Raw genomic sequence first — 16,850 nt, forward strand, 5'->3', positions numbered from 1 at the left:
TCCACTGCTGCAGATGAGCTGTGTGCTGTTCACTACCCAGCGATCCCTGTCCCCGCGGAGGAGATAGTCAATGTCTCTGGAGCAGGTGACAGGTATGTTGCCAGCTGCCCAGAGAGGTTCCTGCCACAGCATCAGGCTCCTCCACCTTCCTCTCCTTGGCCCCTGCCCCCCTGGTTGCTGTGACAACATAACAGTGCCTGCATGTACGCGGCATTGCTAAGGAATCGCTAGTCCAAATATTTATCCGGAGGTGGTGAGAGAAACGGGAAGGTTTATTGTGAGCTGTCATTTTCCTGAGCCTTTATATGAAAGGGAGAGAAATGGAGGCAATTAAGTCTCAACAAGACATTGACATCTTTGCTCCACGTGCCTCCAGACGCCGCAATTGTAAAAAGCACCTGGAGCCTCTTAGTGGGGCAGCCGGGCTTTGCTGAAATGGGAGCCTTCAAGACCTTGACGTCTCAAAAGGTTCTCCATGAACTACTCATGGAGGTGCCAGCACGACAGTCATCCTCTGATGCCAGGGAAATGTGGGTCTGAGAGAGGGACAAGGGGTTTATACTGGGGTGCAGGATGAGAACACTAAAATAAAACCACCATAAACGGTGAAATTCAGTTGCTGAAGAGCTTAGTCTTTTTCCTTTGGTAAGCTGAGTTGGCCTCTTCTCTCTTCAGCTTAATGGCTGGAATCCTCGCCGGGCTGCTTGCTGGAGAAGACATGGATGATTGTGTCCGGATGGGCCTCTTGTCCGCCAGCTTCTCCCTCCGTACTTATGAGCCAGTTTCGCCAGACATCAGTGCCACCAGCGTGAATGTGGCAAGGCTCAAGGCTCAGCAGTGGCCTGTGGCGAAGCGCTGGAAGTTGACTTAAGAGTTGGGCAGCCCCTTCTGCGCCCTGAAATGGGCAGATGCACCAACATCTCTCTCTCCTACCTGGGCCTGCTTTTGAACTGAATCAAGTGGGCTCTGTGATTGCATGAGGAGAAGAGGAAGGGAGGCTGGCTGGCTGGGTCTCTCCATCTTCCCTTTCTCCCTTCACCATTCTTTACTGCTAGGCCCAGTGCTTTTTTTCTAAAAAACCGTTTAAGGGTACTCTCATTCTGACTCAAGAAAATCACCATTTTATAGTTCAAATTGGGAAAAATAAAGTGGACAAAACTACAAAGATTCATAAAATGTTTAGGGGTATGCGTACCGCTGCATACCCCCAGGGAAAAAAAGCACTGGCTAGGCCTATGACCTAAAAATTTAAAAAATGGAAACCCTGCACCAAGAAAATTGAATTAGGCAACCTGTCCCCCATGAAGAACTATTGGAAATAAAAAACAGATGGTGCAGTGTTAGTAGTAGATGCAAGAAGCTCATTTTGAAACTGAATGTAACAATTTTAATTTTACTTTAATTCAAATTTTACCTTCAAGCCAAAAGGCAGCATTTAGCCTGGTTACACATTCAAGACACTGCTACCTCTATCATGTTACGTGACTCTGAATTATGTATGTGGGAGGTGGGCCCAAATGTGTTTTAACTCATTTAAGCGGTGGCGGACTTTGGGCTCCCAAATTTCAGCAGCACCCTGTGTGACGCTAAAATCCCCCCATCTCTCATGCTGCATTCTACAACATTGGTGTGGAGACCCCTATGGTGCGGCACCCAGTGTGGCGGCCTAACGGGTTGCCCTCCAACTCTGTACTTTATCACAGATATGCAGCATCTTGTTTTGACCTATGACTCCCATCCGCCCTAGGCAGTGTGGCTATCAGTCAAGGATGGTGGGGGATGCAGTCAACAACATTTGAAACATACCACATTGGCCACCCCTGCCTTAGGCTGTTTTCTGCAAGTGATGGTTTGAACCCATTTTCTCAAAGGTGGGGTGTGCCAACCAAATTGCATTCCTGGACTAGGCGCTCTTGTGGTGTCACAGAGGCTGCTGGGAACAGCAGTGTGGCAAAAGGGACCCTAGTGTGGGCATTGCCCCAAGTTACATGTCACGGTGGTGACTCAAGAGAGCCATAGGCATGCAGTGTCTCTGCTCCAATGCTTGCAGCTGGGGGAAGGATTTGTTCAGCAGCACACAAGATGGCTCAAAGGAAACGTCAAAGGGCCGTTGTGGTTTTCCTCTCCAAGATACTGCGCCAGGCACAGTGGTAGGCTAAAACTCCAGGCCAGCCTCCTTAGGGGGGCTGAAACTTCTGCCACCAAGCTTAGATCAGAGCTCGGTTTAGGGTAGTGCCTGTGATCTGAAGATGCTTCACAGCCAACAGTCCTAGCCAGTAGAACAAAATGAGTTGCAAGGGGGGTGACAAACAGGACTGATCAATACATCTAAAATAAGGCATTGAGTGCAAGAAAGTACCTTTAATCTGTAAGGTAAAGGTAAAGGACCCCTGGATGGTTAAGTCCAGTCAAAGGCGACTATGGGGTTGCGGCGCTCATCTCGCTTTCAGGCCGAGGGAACCAGTTTGTCCACAGACAGCTTTAATCTGTGCACACAGGTGACACACTTTTGCCCAGCCTAGGAAAGCTTTTTTTTTTTAAACCAGCACAGCTCACTCAGTACCTTGCAGCACCTGCTTAGCTAAAATAATAAAAATCAAATTGTTCCATGACCACAATGGGGAAAGGTGGCATTGAGCGGGAAGGACATGCTTGCGTTTTACAAAGGAGTTGGGTGTTGCTGCTGCTGCGGGGTGGGGGCGTAAAGGAAAGAGGGAGGGAGGATTTTCCAAGCAGGAGGCGCGAGCTAGAATTTCAGTATCACAAAAAGGGGGGAAAGGGGGTGGGGTGGGGGTTAAGCTGGGAATCCAGACGCATAAAAGGGCTCCCACTCTTGATGCAGAGACATCACCCACATGCATGTGTGGCTGGTTTTAATCTCTCCGGCAAGCTCCAAGGCAACAGCAGCCCTTTGCCCAGAGAGAAAACCCAGGCAGGAAGAGAGGATGAGGGTTTCCGCAGTGGCTACCTTTGCGGTGCTTTCCGTTCAGTTTTGCACCCTGGCTCAAGTCCGTGGGAAATGGGCTGGGAAAGGGCTGGTGGACCCAGCTGGGGCTGGAGGAGCCAAGAAGCCTCTCCACGCACCCCGTGAAGGAGACAGAGAGGCGGAAGCCCAAAGACTGCCTTCTGCCAGGATGCGGAAGATGGAGGCAGGAGCTGGAGCAGGTGGCAGAGCCCACAGCAGAGCGGCAAGCAAACCCCAACCGGGACATGTCAAACAGAAGGCCAGCGGCAAGAAGCAGATTCCCCAGCTGTCCCCTCCAAGAAGTATGAGCCCAGGACTTCAGAACTACTTGAAAGGACATGGGAAATTTAACACGGATACGGTGAGTAAAAGCCCTCCTTATGGCAGTGGGGGCTAGGGCCCTCCAGATATTGCTGAACTACGACTGGGCTCTGTAGTCCAACAAGAGCTAGAGAGCCACACGTTCTCCAACCCTGCCTTAGAGGTACAGAGAAAGCAGCCTTGAACCAAATCAGAGCACTGGGTCCGTCTGACGGGAAGTGGTTTCCAGTTCTATCTTGAGATGCCAGGGACTGAACTTGAGGCCTTCTGTGTGCAGATAATAAATGAATATATTGTTGGTTTTTGCACTCTGCACCACCCAGAGGCTTTTGAACCATTAAGTGGTTCATAAAGACTTTTAAACAGACAGACAGACATCTCCAGGATCAAAGACAGTCTTATGTCTAAATTTCTGGGAATCACAGGCAGGCAGTGTGCTGCTGCAATGTGAGAAGATAGTGCTAGATGCAGCAGGCCAAGCTCTTCTTAATGCCTTTAGCACTGGTGCCTAAAGGGATTCTCTTTCCTGTCCTTCTCAGTATTCCTGTCCTGGGATTCAGTCAAAGGCCTGCAGAAAACCCTCAGACTGCGATGGCTGCCTGGGCCTCTATACCTGCAAGCTGCCGAGAGGGAAGTGCGACCTGAAAGCAGTTTCCCGTGAAACAGGTAATACATAAAACACAGCAGAAAGCCTAAGACAGGTGAAAGGGAGTGGCTGGCTTCTGTTGGAAAGAAATCTCCTTTGTGTGAAAGTTCCCAATAAAAGGTCAAGCTCTTATTGTGGAGCTAATTCTGTATCTGGGGCTGCACCACTTTAAGTGTTTCTGTGTGCAAGGGAAGTGTGTCATATATTTTGAATCCTCCTTGCAAAAATAAAATAGAAAACTAAATAGCAGTCGGAAGGGTTCTAGCCAAACATTCTCCTCCTTAAAATGTTGCTTTCTATATGCGGAGGGGACGAGGGTGGCGATGTGGGTTAAACCACAGAGCCTAGGGCTTGCCGATCAGAAGGTCGGCGGTTTGAATCCCCACTACGGGGTGAGCTCCCATCTCTCGGTCCCTGCTCCTGCCAACCTAGCAGTTCGAAAGCACGTCAAAGTGCAAGTAGGTAAATAGGTACCGCTCCAGCGGGAAGATAAATGGTGTTTGTGTGCTTCTCTGGTTCACCAGAAGTGGCTTAGTCATGCTGGCCACATGACCCAGAAGCTGTATGCCGGCTCCCTTGGCTAATAAAGTGAGATGAGCACTGCAACCCCAGAGTCGGTCACGACTGGACCTAATGGTCAGGGGTCCCTTTACCTTTATATGCTGAGGGTATAGATGTTTTAAATATACAGAGGAGCATTTCATCATCTGAGCCTACCTGTGGTGATAAAAGTCTAGAAACTAGCTTATCAGTCACAGGAAGAGATGTGGTTCTCAAACAATGTTTTTGAAACAAGGACACCATGTGGCACCCACTGTTAGCCAGCAGGAGGCACTGCAGCCACAAAATAAGGAAACAACAGATTTAGGGTGTTCCCACCCACAATCTGCACGTCTCCCTCCATGCCACACAAACCTTTTAAACTGCAGTATTGACATTGTTGCTACAAGGTCTGGCATCGGGCCCCATTGTACTAGAAATGAATGAAATGGGAAATGACAAGGTAGCATTACTGAGCCATACTGAAAGGTATGAATGAACGAATCGATTTATTTTGGTCACTGACCAGAGTGCATACTGAAAGGAAGTACTGAGGACAGGGATTGGAACGTAGGGCAGTAGAATCCTTGCATGTTACTCCGTTCAAGTCACACTCAGCTATAAAACGGATTGTGCTGGCTACCTACTATGTTACGGAGGCAAACTTTGGATCTGTCATTGCACTTAATATCTCCGCCACCAAGATTCAAGTATTAAGCCAGTTGTGATTTCCTACTGAATGCATTCAGATACCTCACTTACCAAACTTCCTCTGTGCTCTTTGATAACACAGGTCTAACCTTTTGGCTCATCTATGTGCGCTTTTTTTTAAAAAAAGTAGAAGGTAGTAGTACATTGATAAATGGATATTTTATTTAATGGATACCTCAGATAATCGATGTCTGTTTGTAGGAAGATATTGAGGTTGGCGCCTCATCAAGGAAAGTTCCCTGATGATTTGTCTGTCTGCTCTCTCCCACAGGTGGTTTCTTCCAGAATATCCAGAACAGATAAAAGACACTGAGTTCCTGTCAGACTTTTAAAAAAGGAGCTGCCAACAAACCCCAACAGGTGTTCATGCTTCTAAAGCTGTACAATTTGGGGGAGGGAGAGAGAGAGAATTAAAAAAACTGATTTTAAGTGGCATTCTGTTCAAACGTTGCAAGTTACGTTTGCTCACATTATCTAAACTGATACAATCTCTTAATAAAGAAGGACTTTCAGTTTATTTTGACTGTTTTGATTTCGGTTACCCCATCTGCACCTCCTATGAGAAGGGACTTTCAGGGATCCCTTCTCAGCTTGAAGATGAATGAGCAAAGAGATAGAGCTTTTTTGTCTCCTCATTCCCTGGAAAAACCCAAGAACTATGGCTGCTGCTGCTGCAACTTGTCTCAGGGTCCAGGTCTACTCTGGCACAAGGGCACCAGTTGTGATCTTGCAGCTGGGCAGAAAACCTTGATATGTTCAAACTTTGGCAACAGGGTACAGGATCCTAAGTTTACGCTACAACATGTAAGTCAGCACTGGCCTCTGTCCCAGGGCCCAGGTGTGAAAGGAAAAGGCACAAGGTGTGCACGGACCAATGCAAGCTTTAAAAAAGTCCTGGGGAATGGACCCTGAGAAGACAAACAGCTTGCAAAACAGACAGGTTTCCTTACGGACACGGTGTGCCCCTAGGAAGGGATCATCGCTCACTGGTAAGAGTCACCTGAAAGCAGCCGGTCCCAGTCATTCCCTTGTATATCCACTTCAAAGGATTAAGTAGCAGGTAATAGGAGAGACCTTTTGCTGGCTGAGATGATGGAGAGCTTCTGCCAGTCACAGTAAACAATACAGGGCTAGATGGGCAAGTAGTCTGAGCTGGCAGAAGGCAACTCACAGTGTTCCTACAGCCAATTTTCATTCTCAGCACTGACAACAGACAGAAGGGCTGGGGCGGGGGGGGGGGGGACACGACCTTCCGTTTTGAATCCGCCATGAGCCGGAGGATAAAATAGGAGCTTCCTTTTGATACAAAGTCGAGATGTGCTCTGGGGGGAGACGTCAGGAAGCAAACCTCTGCCACATCTTATTTGTGTGAGAAACATGGAAGCTAACAAAAATGGAGCCTTTTGGTGAATTTTTGACAAAACCTCTGCCAACACAAAACAGCAGAGGTGGCTCCTTAAGCACCTTGAGTGAGATTTTAGGTCCCAAATTTTACTGTTGTAGGAAGCTGCTTTATATAAAGTTGGATCATTGGTCCATCTAGCTCAGTATGGTCTACATTGATTGGCAGCAGCTCTCCATGCAGGAGATATTCCCAGCCCTACCTGGAGATGCCAGGAATTGAACCCAAGGCCCTCTGTGGGCAAAGGAACTGAGCTACAGGTGTGTCCCCCCCCCCAATTGATTGAATTCCCTCCCAGGGTACCGTTACTATTTCCACGGCCAGTACTCCCCCATCCCCATTGTTAAGCACAGGTGTGACATAAGGTTCTGGCCTACTGATGAGTTTTCAGTAGGACATCTTCCACCCAACAGAGTAACTGGAGGGGCCTCTTAACTGGGGCTGTCCATGAAAGTAGAAAACATAATGGAAAAGGCTCATCGCTCGGTGAGTGCATGAACAAATCACCACAGGCTTCAAATCATCGATGCAATTTTTGTGCCACCACAAATACAGTACTTTTCAGCAGAGTGGCTTCACACACTCAGCAGTCACTAAGCCAGAGCTTTCCAAACTTTTCATACGGGTGTCACACTTTTTAGAAAGCAACATTTCGCGACATGGTAATTCAGTTTTACTAGCAAAATGGGAGGTTAAACTAACCCCTTTCCAGCCCCCATGGGAGGAGTGTTCACGTGACACACCTACACACTGCAGCTGACACACTAATGTGTCATGACACACAGTTTGGAAAGCTCTGCACTAAGCATAGGCAAGCTTAGAGAAACCAAGTGATGTGCAAGCCTGTGTTGCAAGATCCACATGAGAAAGCAACTGATTTACACTTTTTTGGCCACCAGGGGGCCTAAGACCCCATAACAACAACATCAATATTATTCTGATAACAGTTCCCAACGTTATCTCTTTGGACCAGCCCGGGCTGTTGTTGTTTTTATATATGAATGTTGCAGAACATTGCCATAGTGCATTAATGGCTTTATACTGAACTGTCTACACATCACTCCACTTATGGTGTCCCCACATTATTGCCACCTGGAGGGGCCACTTTTGCCGTACAAAGAAAACTGCAGAACATTTGCGATATGAAGAGTTGCATTTCAGCAGGCAACTATGGAACACGAGCTCTGTGGAACTGCCCTGAGATCTGCAAAGAAAGGGCGGTATACATATTTAATAGATAATAACTCTGTCCTGAAATGTTTGCAGGGGCAAACTGAATTGAAAGGATTGTGTAAAACAACCCTAAGTACCATCACAAGCCCAAATAGTGCTGAACGCACAATAAAAAGGACATCTGGAGGCTCTCCCTTTCATGCAAAACTGTTTGGAGCGGAGAGAAACGGAAGAGGAAAAGAACAAAGTCAGGTCAAACCCACAAAACACTTACTTGTGAATGGTAAGAACGACTGGACACGTTTTCTTTAACATCACTCACTTTTAATTACATCGCATCAGCCTCTCAGCTTACTCCGAGAAAGGATGCCCACTAGGAGGGAGGGCAAATCTTCCATCCCATAGTGGTTGCTGGAGTGGGTATCAAATTCTCAGCAGCTTCAGTGGTTCCCCTGCCTCACCTTCCCTCTAACTGCCTCCTGCTTCGCCCCCTTTTCATCATGTGGTCCCCGTCAGTATCTCAGAGTCCAGGTTAATGCAGCTTCCATCCAGCAACCTCCTTGCTGCCATTTGAGAGAGGAGCCCGGGGCAAGTGTCATTGGCTAATACTCTTCTTAACCTCAATATAAATAAAAAACAACATTTCAAAATGTTTAATAGCTAAGAAATAGGGGAAAAAACAAACCCCAAACCACTGTGAAATCTGCAAAGCGCCAATGGAGAGAGTCTCGAGAATGCTTTGTCCAGTGCATGTTCTTGGTAGAAGCTGAGAGTCCCCTCCCAGCAGCCTCTTCGTCTGTGTCCCCCTTAGCGCCATTCTAGGAGGCCAGAGGCCAGCTCTTCATCTAAGCACAACTCCCGGACACCCTGCTTCCTGGGTTGGGCTTTCCCCTCCTTGGGAGCAGGCAAAATGGGAATGGGGGAAAAATTGGTCCATTTTCCGTCTGCTGTGAAAGAAATCACTTCTCCCTGCAACAGTGGCACTCTAAGGTCTCACTTCTTGTGGAGAAATTTCATTCTGCTACCTGGAAGGGATTGATGGATGGGTGGGTGGGAGGCAAGAAAGAAAGAAAGAAAGATATAGAAACCATGTGATTTTGGCACAATGGGATTGGATTAAAGTCCCCCCGTCTCCAGAAAACAGATTAAAAACCAACCAGTGCACAACCTCACCACATTTCCCCACCTGCATTCTACACGGCCTAGTATTTATAAACAAGTACAATGCCCAGGCTCCTCACTATACACACCATAAAGTTTGCAAAATGGCACGTTGCAAAATTTACACAACATAGCCATGACATAGATCCCATCCAAAGACTGTTGATGACATTTATGGAGCCACAACGCAGATGGTAAAACATACGAAAAGTAGCAGCGTGCTTTGCTTACAAGTTAACTGCGTTTCCCCAGCAGCTGGGGATTTTGCTTTAAAAGCCCAATATTCCCAGCAATGGAAGCAATACCTGACACAAGAACTCTCAATTCCATAAACTGTTCCTTTATACCCGCAAAACGAGGAGATTTTGCCAGGCATGGGAAGAGACCCTTTCAAGCCTTTGCAACACTGCCCTATGAGAAGAAGCAGCTCCCTCTTCTACAGAACTATAAAAGAGGCAATAACCTTCAAACTGGAAGGATAGCCATCCCTCATTTACATCTAATACCTGTAAGCCCTCATCCCCAGTTAAAACATACCCAAAATGCATTTCCTCACGTTCATCCCCTGCTATCACTCCCATCCACAGTAAACCTTTCCTCACCCATCAGAAATTACATTTAGAATGCAGTGTCCTTGGGGTACGGACCTGCCCTATTTCTTTTATTACTGTGCATAACATAAATACAGCAGTGATGGTGCTTATATTGCAAATAAACCCACACGCATTGTGATTTGACTTTAGGACACGCAATAGGATATAAAAGCACACTGCAACCCAAAGCAGCAGCCAGGATCTCTTACCTAACCCTTTCAGGAATTTATTGACTCCACTCTGCTCTCCACTGGGAAGGGTTTCTAGGTACTCTTGGGCACGTACCTCAAACAAACCTACAAAGGGGTGGAAAACAGAATGCAGAAAGAAAAACCTGGTGAGTTCCAGTTGCGGATGCTGTGGGATGTAACATCACAAAAGCAGTCGAATACAACATTTCCTGTTTGCCCAGAGTGGACACACAGGGGGATGTTCCTCCAGCCAGGAGGACTTCCTGTCACACCTGGTCTGGAGCATCTTCCCCCTGTGTGTGACCAGGTAGATGGGCGTGACCCTGGCAGACCCTATAAAGGGGCCAGTCATGCAGCCATCTTCCTCTTCTCCATCTAACTCTCTTTTGCTACTGCTCTTTTGCTGTGTGTGGGCTCTCAGCCAGCAGCACATGGGCTCATCCCTCACAAGAGGAGGAGCCCACACTTTTCTCTGTAACTAAAAGGTAAAGCCTGCCTTCAGGATCATACTGTGAACTGAATGTAAGTAAACCTTATCATTACTTTCTAAAAGAAGACTGCTGTGTCACTGTTGTTTTTAAAAGGGAACAAAAGGGGATTTACCAGGAACAATCCAATCTGGACAAGCCAGGCTGGATTGCTTAACTCAAATGGTTCTAAAGAATCTACCAACTAGCTTTCTGCTATGCACAAGGGAATGCGCTCTGCTACTAGCGTGAGTGAGGAAGGATAATATTTAATCCATATATCCTCTCTGGTTCGAATCCCTGCGATGGGGTGAGCTCCCATTGTTCAGTCCCAGCTCCTGCCAACCTAGCAGTTCAAAAGCACGTCAAAGTGCAAGTAGATAAATAGGTACCGCTCCGGCGGGAAGGTAAATGGCATTTCCGTGCACTGCTCTGGTTAAGCCAGAAGTGGCTTAGTCATGCTGGCCACATGACCCCAAAAAACTGTCTGCAGACAAACGTTGGCTCCCTCGGCCAGTAAAGTGAGATGAGCGCCACAACCCCAGAGTCGTCCACAACTGGACTTAACTGTCAGGGGTCCTTTACCTTTACACTATCCTCGGCATTCCCACAGATGCCACCTGAACAGCTCTTATGTGATGAAAGGGCCAAAGCAGGAAAAAACCCTGATGAAAAACACACTTAATTAATTGCATGCCCCTTTCACAGTTTTCCTGCTCTCTCACCTTTAGCACCCTGTTTCCGCAACTCTCGCTCCTGAATGAAGCCTCCAAACATTTGCGTCTCCATGAAGACCTCCAAGAAACGCCGAAGGCTCTTGGAAGAGACTGACTTCCGGAAGGCCTCCCGCTGCAGGGTCCTCTCTTCCCTCTCGGAGGGAGTCAGGAAGAGGGAGTAGTGCCCCACAATCTCCACAAAGAAGCGGACGAACGCTTCCGACACCACTTCGTTCAAGGGGCTGGACTCTGGATGGGGGAGGCAAAAGGAGCAGGGAAAACATTGGTTAGCGGGAGACCTGGCCTTAACCTGCTCTCTTCCAGTCCTGTCCTTTGAACTCGCTGGGGTGTAGATTTGGGATGGGAGGACCGTAGCTCAGTAGCAGAACACCTGCTGTGCACACAGGAAGACCAGAGTTCAATTCCTGGCATCTCCAGGAAGGTTTGGGAAAGGCTTCAGCCTGGAACCCTGCAAAGTTGCAGCCAGTGTTGTGGACACAGACACTTGGAAGCTGCCATATTTAGAGCCAGACCATTGTTCCATCTAGATTAGTACTGTCCACCCCAACTGGCAGCAGCTCTTGGGGATTCCAGACAGGTTCTCTCCCAGCCCTACCTAGAGTTGCTGGGGATTGAACCTAGGGCAGGTGCTCTCCCAGAGCTGTGCATCTTCCCCAACACCGAGCCAGGTGAACAAATTTTCTGACTTGACATAAGGAAGGTTTCATACACAGGTTCAGCCACATGGTTAAGCCCATCCTTGTGGCATCTCCACACCCACGTAGAGGGGCTATGAAGTGGACATCATGAAATATTTGGTATATTACAGTCATCTCATATAAAAAAAGGATACCTGGCTCTGAACCGTCCAATCTCTCACAATGACAATAGAAATAAATAAATGTACAAATGAAGGACCTACCCAAGTGATGCTGACACCATACACCACACAAACACTATGCAGAATATAGAACGAAGGAAGGCTACCCTCCCACCTCTCTCCTCTCTCTTGACCCCCAACTGCATGATGTCTATGACGATAATGTCTCACACAGTATATGTAAACGAACTGTGAAAATGACTATGAATCAAAAATGGAGATGCTACGTGTACTTTACCTTGTTTATTTGTTTGTTTTGTAACACAAGAAAATCTTAAATAAAATATTTTCTTTTTAAAGGAGGATGCTGAGAGTTGGGAAAGGGCAACCCACGTGATGAAGCACCTTTGCTCAGAGGAAAGGCTAAAAATCTTTGACCTTTTTAATTTTTGGAAGGGGAATGACTAAGGGAGGACATGGTAGAGGTTTATAAAAGCTTGGTGCAATTTTTCCCAGCGAAAAATAAAAAGGTGAGAGGTTTTAAACCTTACCTTGCTTGCCGTTGGGAGCGGCCTCTTCCTTGTCACTTGCCAGCTCGTTCCTTTGCTCCAGGATGTGTTCGAGCGCTGCTTGCAACTTCCGAGGTAAAATAGAGTCCTCATCTTCCATCTTAAAAAGAGAGAGGGCATGTTCTTAGGTATAGGGTGAGACCAAACTGCACACTCTGGGATAAAAGGTAAAGGTAAAGGGACCCCTGACTGTTAGGTCCAGTCACGGACGACTCTGGGGTTGCTGCACTCTAATTGCTTTACTGGCTGAGGGAGCTGGCGTTTGTCCGCAAACAGTTTTTCCGGGTCATGTGGCCAGCATGACTAAGCCACTTCTGGCGAAACCAGAGCAGCGCACGGAAACGCTGTTTATCTTCCCCCTGGAGTGGTACCTATTTATCTACTTGCACTTCGTGCTTTCAAACTGCTAGGCTGGCAGGATCTGGAACTGAGCAACGGGAGCTCACTCTGTTGTCGGGATTTGAACCACTGAACTTCTGATTGGCAAGCCCAAGAGGCTCTGTGGTTTAACCCACAGCGCCACCCGCGTCCCACACTCTGGGATAAACACTCTAAAAGCAAGCTTGGCCAGCCGGTGACCCTCCAGATGTTATTAGACCTCAACTCCCAAGACAGCATGGCCAATAGTCAAGGTAGCACACCAGCACCTGGAGGGTTAAAGGCTAGACCCCTCTAAAGGATCCACTTTTAAACCCTTGCAAATGGTCATTGCACCTTGGAAGGCGGCGGTGTGGCAGCTGCTTCAGAGGGCTGGAGCGGAAACTTTGCAATGGTGCCGTCAAATCTGCCAAAGCCGAGCAGAGAACTAGCACACAGTACAGTCTTGGCATGGAGCAACGACTGAGGTGACCCTTTTGCGATGGTCATAATGTACACACCTGGTAGCCACAAATACTGGAAGGAGGAGAAGTCTGCTGGCACACAGGGAGACAACAGAAAGTGGAACCCAAAGGTGCAGATGTTGGGCCTTGCAAGAGACTCACTGCATTAACTATAGCTCATGGTCTGCATGCTGAGCAGATCTTGATGCAGTGTGTCTTTGAAACAGAGACCTCATGCGTACAAAGTGTGCCCTGCACCTCTGATGTACGTACTGCCCCTAAAGAATGATGTAGGCATGGATGTCCCAAAGCATTGGACTTAGGAAGCAAAAGTGTGTCTTGCCTGAATCCAAGGTGGGATGCCCACTGGCACAACCACCATCTCCTTTCAGTTTTGCAGAGAGTTGGAGTTCTCCTCATCCACAGCATTCCCTCATCGCAGTCACCTTTCCTGTATCTTCACTTTTGTACTAATACTGAAGCAGAACTTGAGAGAATGGCAGCTCTGCGGACATACACTTATTTGTGAAAACAGGGGCAGGGAGAGAATCATTCGTGCATTTTTTTTGCTGCTTATGATATACCCACCTACCCTCCTTTGACCCCTGGTTAATAGGGTTTCAGAAGTTTCAAAAACCTGCAGAACCCTTTGACTAGAGGACGGAGGAAAGACGTGAAGAAACATATGCACAAACACCATGGAAATCAAAGCCTCTTGCAAATGATTTCCAACTCTCTCAATGACCATTTGTCTTCAGGCTCCATTTACCATCACCCTCTTCAGTGCTACTTTTCTAGTGCTACTGGTCCCTTGTTCTCTTATAATGGCAATGGCGCCCGTCTCAGTGCCAGAACTGAGTTCAGGTGAGTTATGGCTGAAAAAAGCGCTGCTGAGCATCCAGCAATGAAACAGAGCAGACTTCCTTGTTCTTATTCTTTCCTATTCCTCCCTCCCACAGATAGAACCAGTGTGGGGAACATTTGGCTCCCCACAAGTTGCACTCAGGCCAATGACCATGCTTGCTAGGGCTGACGGGAGCTGTAGTTTAGCAACATCTACAGGGCCAAAGGTTCCCCACACCAGAGATTAAATGAACATGACTGGAAGCAAGTTGTTCTTACCTGCCTGAGAAACCGGTTATTCACAAGGTCAACCACAAGGACCTGCTCGGACAGAAATACACAGAAAGAAAAAGGGGAGAACAACATTACTGGGAATGGTCATCAGCCTCCTTGGGAAAATGGCGGCCTTGTATACAGTTTTTTGGGGTGGGGCAGAAGGGCCCGGCCTTATTTATCTGAAGCGTTTTTACTCTTCTCTTCGGCCCAGAAAGGCTCCCAAAGGCCCTGCCCTACCCCAATTCCACTGAGCCTCAAAGAGATATGAAAACCAGCCCAATCCCAGGGTGGTTTTTATGACTTTTACCACAAACCACAGAATGACAACTTTAAACATAGGGAAGCTGTTGCTCTTGAGTCTCTTACACACACTTTCCCCTCCTTTCCCTGACTGAGAAACCACACAAGTTATTCCACACAACAGGGAAGAAGCAATAATTGGGTGGGGAATCAGAGATAGGAGCATGCTCTTATCTAGCACTTAAAAAAAAAGAGATATTCAATGCAAGTATGGTACCAGCAACTTATAGCCTGGAAGAGCAAGCCTTGGACTTTAAAACAAAGATATTTTGGTGCTTGGAGGTAAAGAAACAACAACCCCAAATGCTAAGGATGAGACAATTAAGCCAAAATAGATCCAAGTGTTCCTGGGTTTGTAGATTTCCTGGTCTTATTCTGGCAACTCTTCTTTGTGGATCTCATTGTAGGGCTACCTTTGTATAGGTTAGAGTTATCGCCCTGCCCATGTGGGGCTTGAACCCAGTACTGTGGCTGAAGTGGCCCACCCCAGTCTCTTCCCACTGGCTGATGGGGGCTGCTCCATCCAGTCCTTGCGTTTGCCATCACCAAAAGCCATAGGGATGGTGAAGGAGAATAGGGTCTCTTCTCTTCTGTTCCACACACCCAATCTCCAGCTCAGATGCTCTCTACATCTAAGTTAGAGGTAATGAATTCGAGATATCATATCATCCCTAAGCCCACCTGCCCCGGATCATCTTCCATACGGATGTACCATGGTTAAAACAGAAGTCACAGAGGCACTCTCAACGCCATGTGCTGTTAATAAGCAACTGCTGAGGAAAGATGCCAGCAAGTGTTTCACATCGCAGCCACTTGGCCCTTTCTCCAGAGTTGTTCAGCCTAGCAGGATCTGCCATGAATAAACCCCTGGCCCCAAAGCTTGTCCTCCTCACACACCCCAAAACCTGTGTCCTGTGAGGACGGTGCTTTCTTGAACCCAGCACTCTTGCATCAAACAATATCCATTCTGCCGCCCTCCCTTTCCCATACTCTGGGCCTCACCTCTTCCACGGGCAGCTCCTTGAGGCGGGACAGCGAACTGGAGAGCAGGCCGATCAGAAAGGGGGTTGGCGAGCACACAATGTCAATCATTGAAGGGGGAAGCACAGGGATGTAGGTGTGCTGCCATGTGAAGGGGTAGAGAAGGGCCACCATGGCATGGCAGCATTTCGACAAGGTGCTAGGAGGAGGAAACAGGCACAAGGGTCAGTCTGAAACTCTCAGGGCCTCTTTGAGATAAGAGACATAAATTAATAGGTGGTAACTGAGGGGGGGGGGAGACAGCTGGCCACACACATTGACACCTGGCCAGGTTTTATCCTGGGACCATGCCAGGCTTTCCAAGAACCTAAGGTTAAAAGGAGAAATCAAATTAATAGTCCTCACGACTGCAAAGAGGCGAACTGGAATCTGTCCCCTGCAGATGATCGAAGTGCCTAGAGACAGTCAGTCAGGTTGTGTATCCGCAGCAGTGACCGGAGGAGGAATGACTGCTGGGAGGAGCACAGAGAGAAGAAACGCCATGGGACATCTGCAACAGCACAACAGGACTCCTTCCTCTGCCCCAGCTGCAACAAAACATGTCGCTCCTGCATCAGTCTCTACAGCCACAGCTGGCGCTGAAACCTTCCAACAGTTTGACCTCACCCCTAAAGTTGCACTCCTACACTGTCTCCAGAGACAGATGGAGGCCAACCATCTACTAAATTTAGTATTTCAAGGTCAGGAAGGTACATAGGAGCGTTGTTGAGGTCATTCTTCTCCCCCCTACCGCCTCCATCCAAGTTTTTAGATCTGATGATTCCTCCTCCATCACCCACAGGTCTTTTCTCCCTTACTTCAGGAGGCATACAAATTTGCAGGAATATTTTTGGCAAACCGGTATTTTTGTGCATGTAAATTTACCTTGCATGGTTTCTTTTGAACTCAAGAAACTGCCCTTCTCTATAGACTGTGCAGATTGCATCTGCAGTACAGTTTGCCACATGGAATGTCCCCAACCCTGTCAAAGATATAATGTGAGCTGCATCCTTCAGTTTGAGTGGCCACAGTTTAGCCTGGAGCTCTCTCTCAAAAGCGTGTTGTGGGGCTCGCATAGTTCTTGCACATGCTTCCCTCCAAACAGACACAGCCAGCGCATGGACTCCTGGAGTCATGGGATTAATGGAGAGTCTCTCTTTCACACTGTGGTCTCTTAAATATGGGAAGGTGTGGAACAGTCCCAGAATTCCTCCTTTTTTCCTGCTAGCTAAGCAATCTGCTAGAAAAGCCAAGCATATACCTCTGCTGAGGTCATCTCTGCATGGGAAGACGGCACCAGAAAGGAACAAAAAGA

General features: G+C 47.7%; 2 protein-coding genes across 8 annotated transcripts in view; one reads left to right on the plus strand and one right to left on the minus strand.

The window, feature by feature from the left end:
* Window positions 1–5,700, plus strand: part of LOC114605551 (uncharacterized) — a 30,255-nt gene extending 24,555 nt beyond the window's left edge. For 2 of the 4 annotated variants that reach the window (XM_077935061.1, XM_077935060.1), the window contains exons 18-21: window positions 1–92; window positions 3,134–3,326; window positions 3,826–3,952; window positions 5,455–5,700. In XM_077935061.1, the coding sequence (XP_077791187.1) occupies window positions 1–92; window positions 3,134–3,326; window positions 3,826–3,952; window positions 5,455–5,486 (444 nt within the window). In that variant the 3' untranslated portion in view covers window positions 5,487–5,700. Of the gene's footprint in view, window positions 616–675; window positions 2,537–3,133; window positions 3,327–3,825; window positions 3,953–5,454 lie in introns of those variants that run through there. The other 2 variants (XM_028746940.2, XM_077935062.1) reach the window with 2 other exon arrangements.
* A 2,360-nt stretch (window positions 5,701–8,060) lies between these two features.
* The window catches only part of DENND2A (DENN domain containing 2A), a 69,528-nt gene continuing 60,738 nt past the window's right edge, over window positions 8,061–16,850 (minus strand). For all 4 annotated transcript variants that reach the window (XM_077935056.1, XM_077935057.1, XM_077935058.1 and 1 more), the window contains exons 15-20: window positions 15,518–15,695; window positions 14,219–14,260; window positions 12,258–12,375; window positions 10,896–11,135; window positions 9,722–9,808; window positions 8,061–8,783 (exon numbers count right to left, since the gene is read on the minus strand). In XM_077935056.1, the coding sequence (XP_077791182.1) occupies window positions 8,752–8,783; window positions 9,722–9,808; window positions 10,896–11,135; window positions 12,258–12,375; window positions 14,219–14,260; window positions 15,518–15,695 (697 nt within the window). In that variant the 3' untranslated portion in view covers window positions 8,061–8,751. The remainder of the gene's footprint in view (window positions 8,784–9,721; window positions 9,809–10,895; window positions 11,136–12,257; window positions 12,376–14,218; window positions 14,261–15,517; window positions 15,696–16,850) is intronic.

The sequence above is a fragment of the Podarcis muralis genome, chromosome 10, assembly GCF_964188315.1.
Source record: "Podarcis muralis chromosome 10, rPodMur119.hap1.1, whole genome shotgun sequence".
In the NCBI taxonomy this organism is placed as follows: domain Eukaryota; kingdom Metazoa; phylum Chordata; class Lepidosauria; order Squamata; family Lacertidae; genus Podarcis; species Podarcis muralis.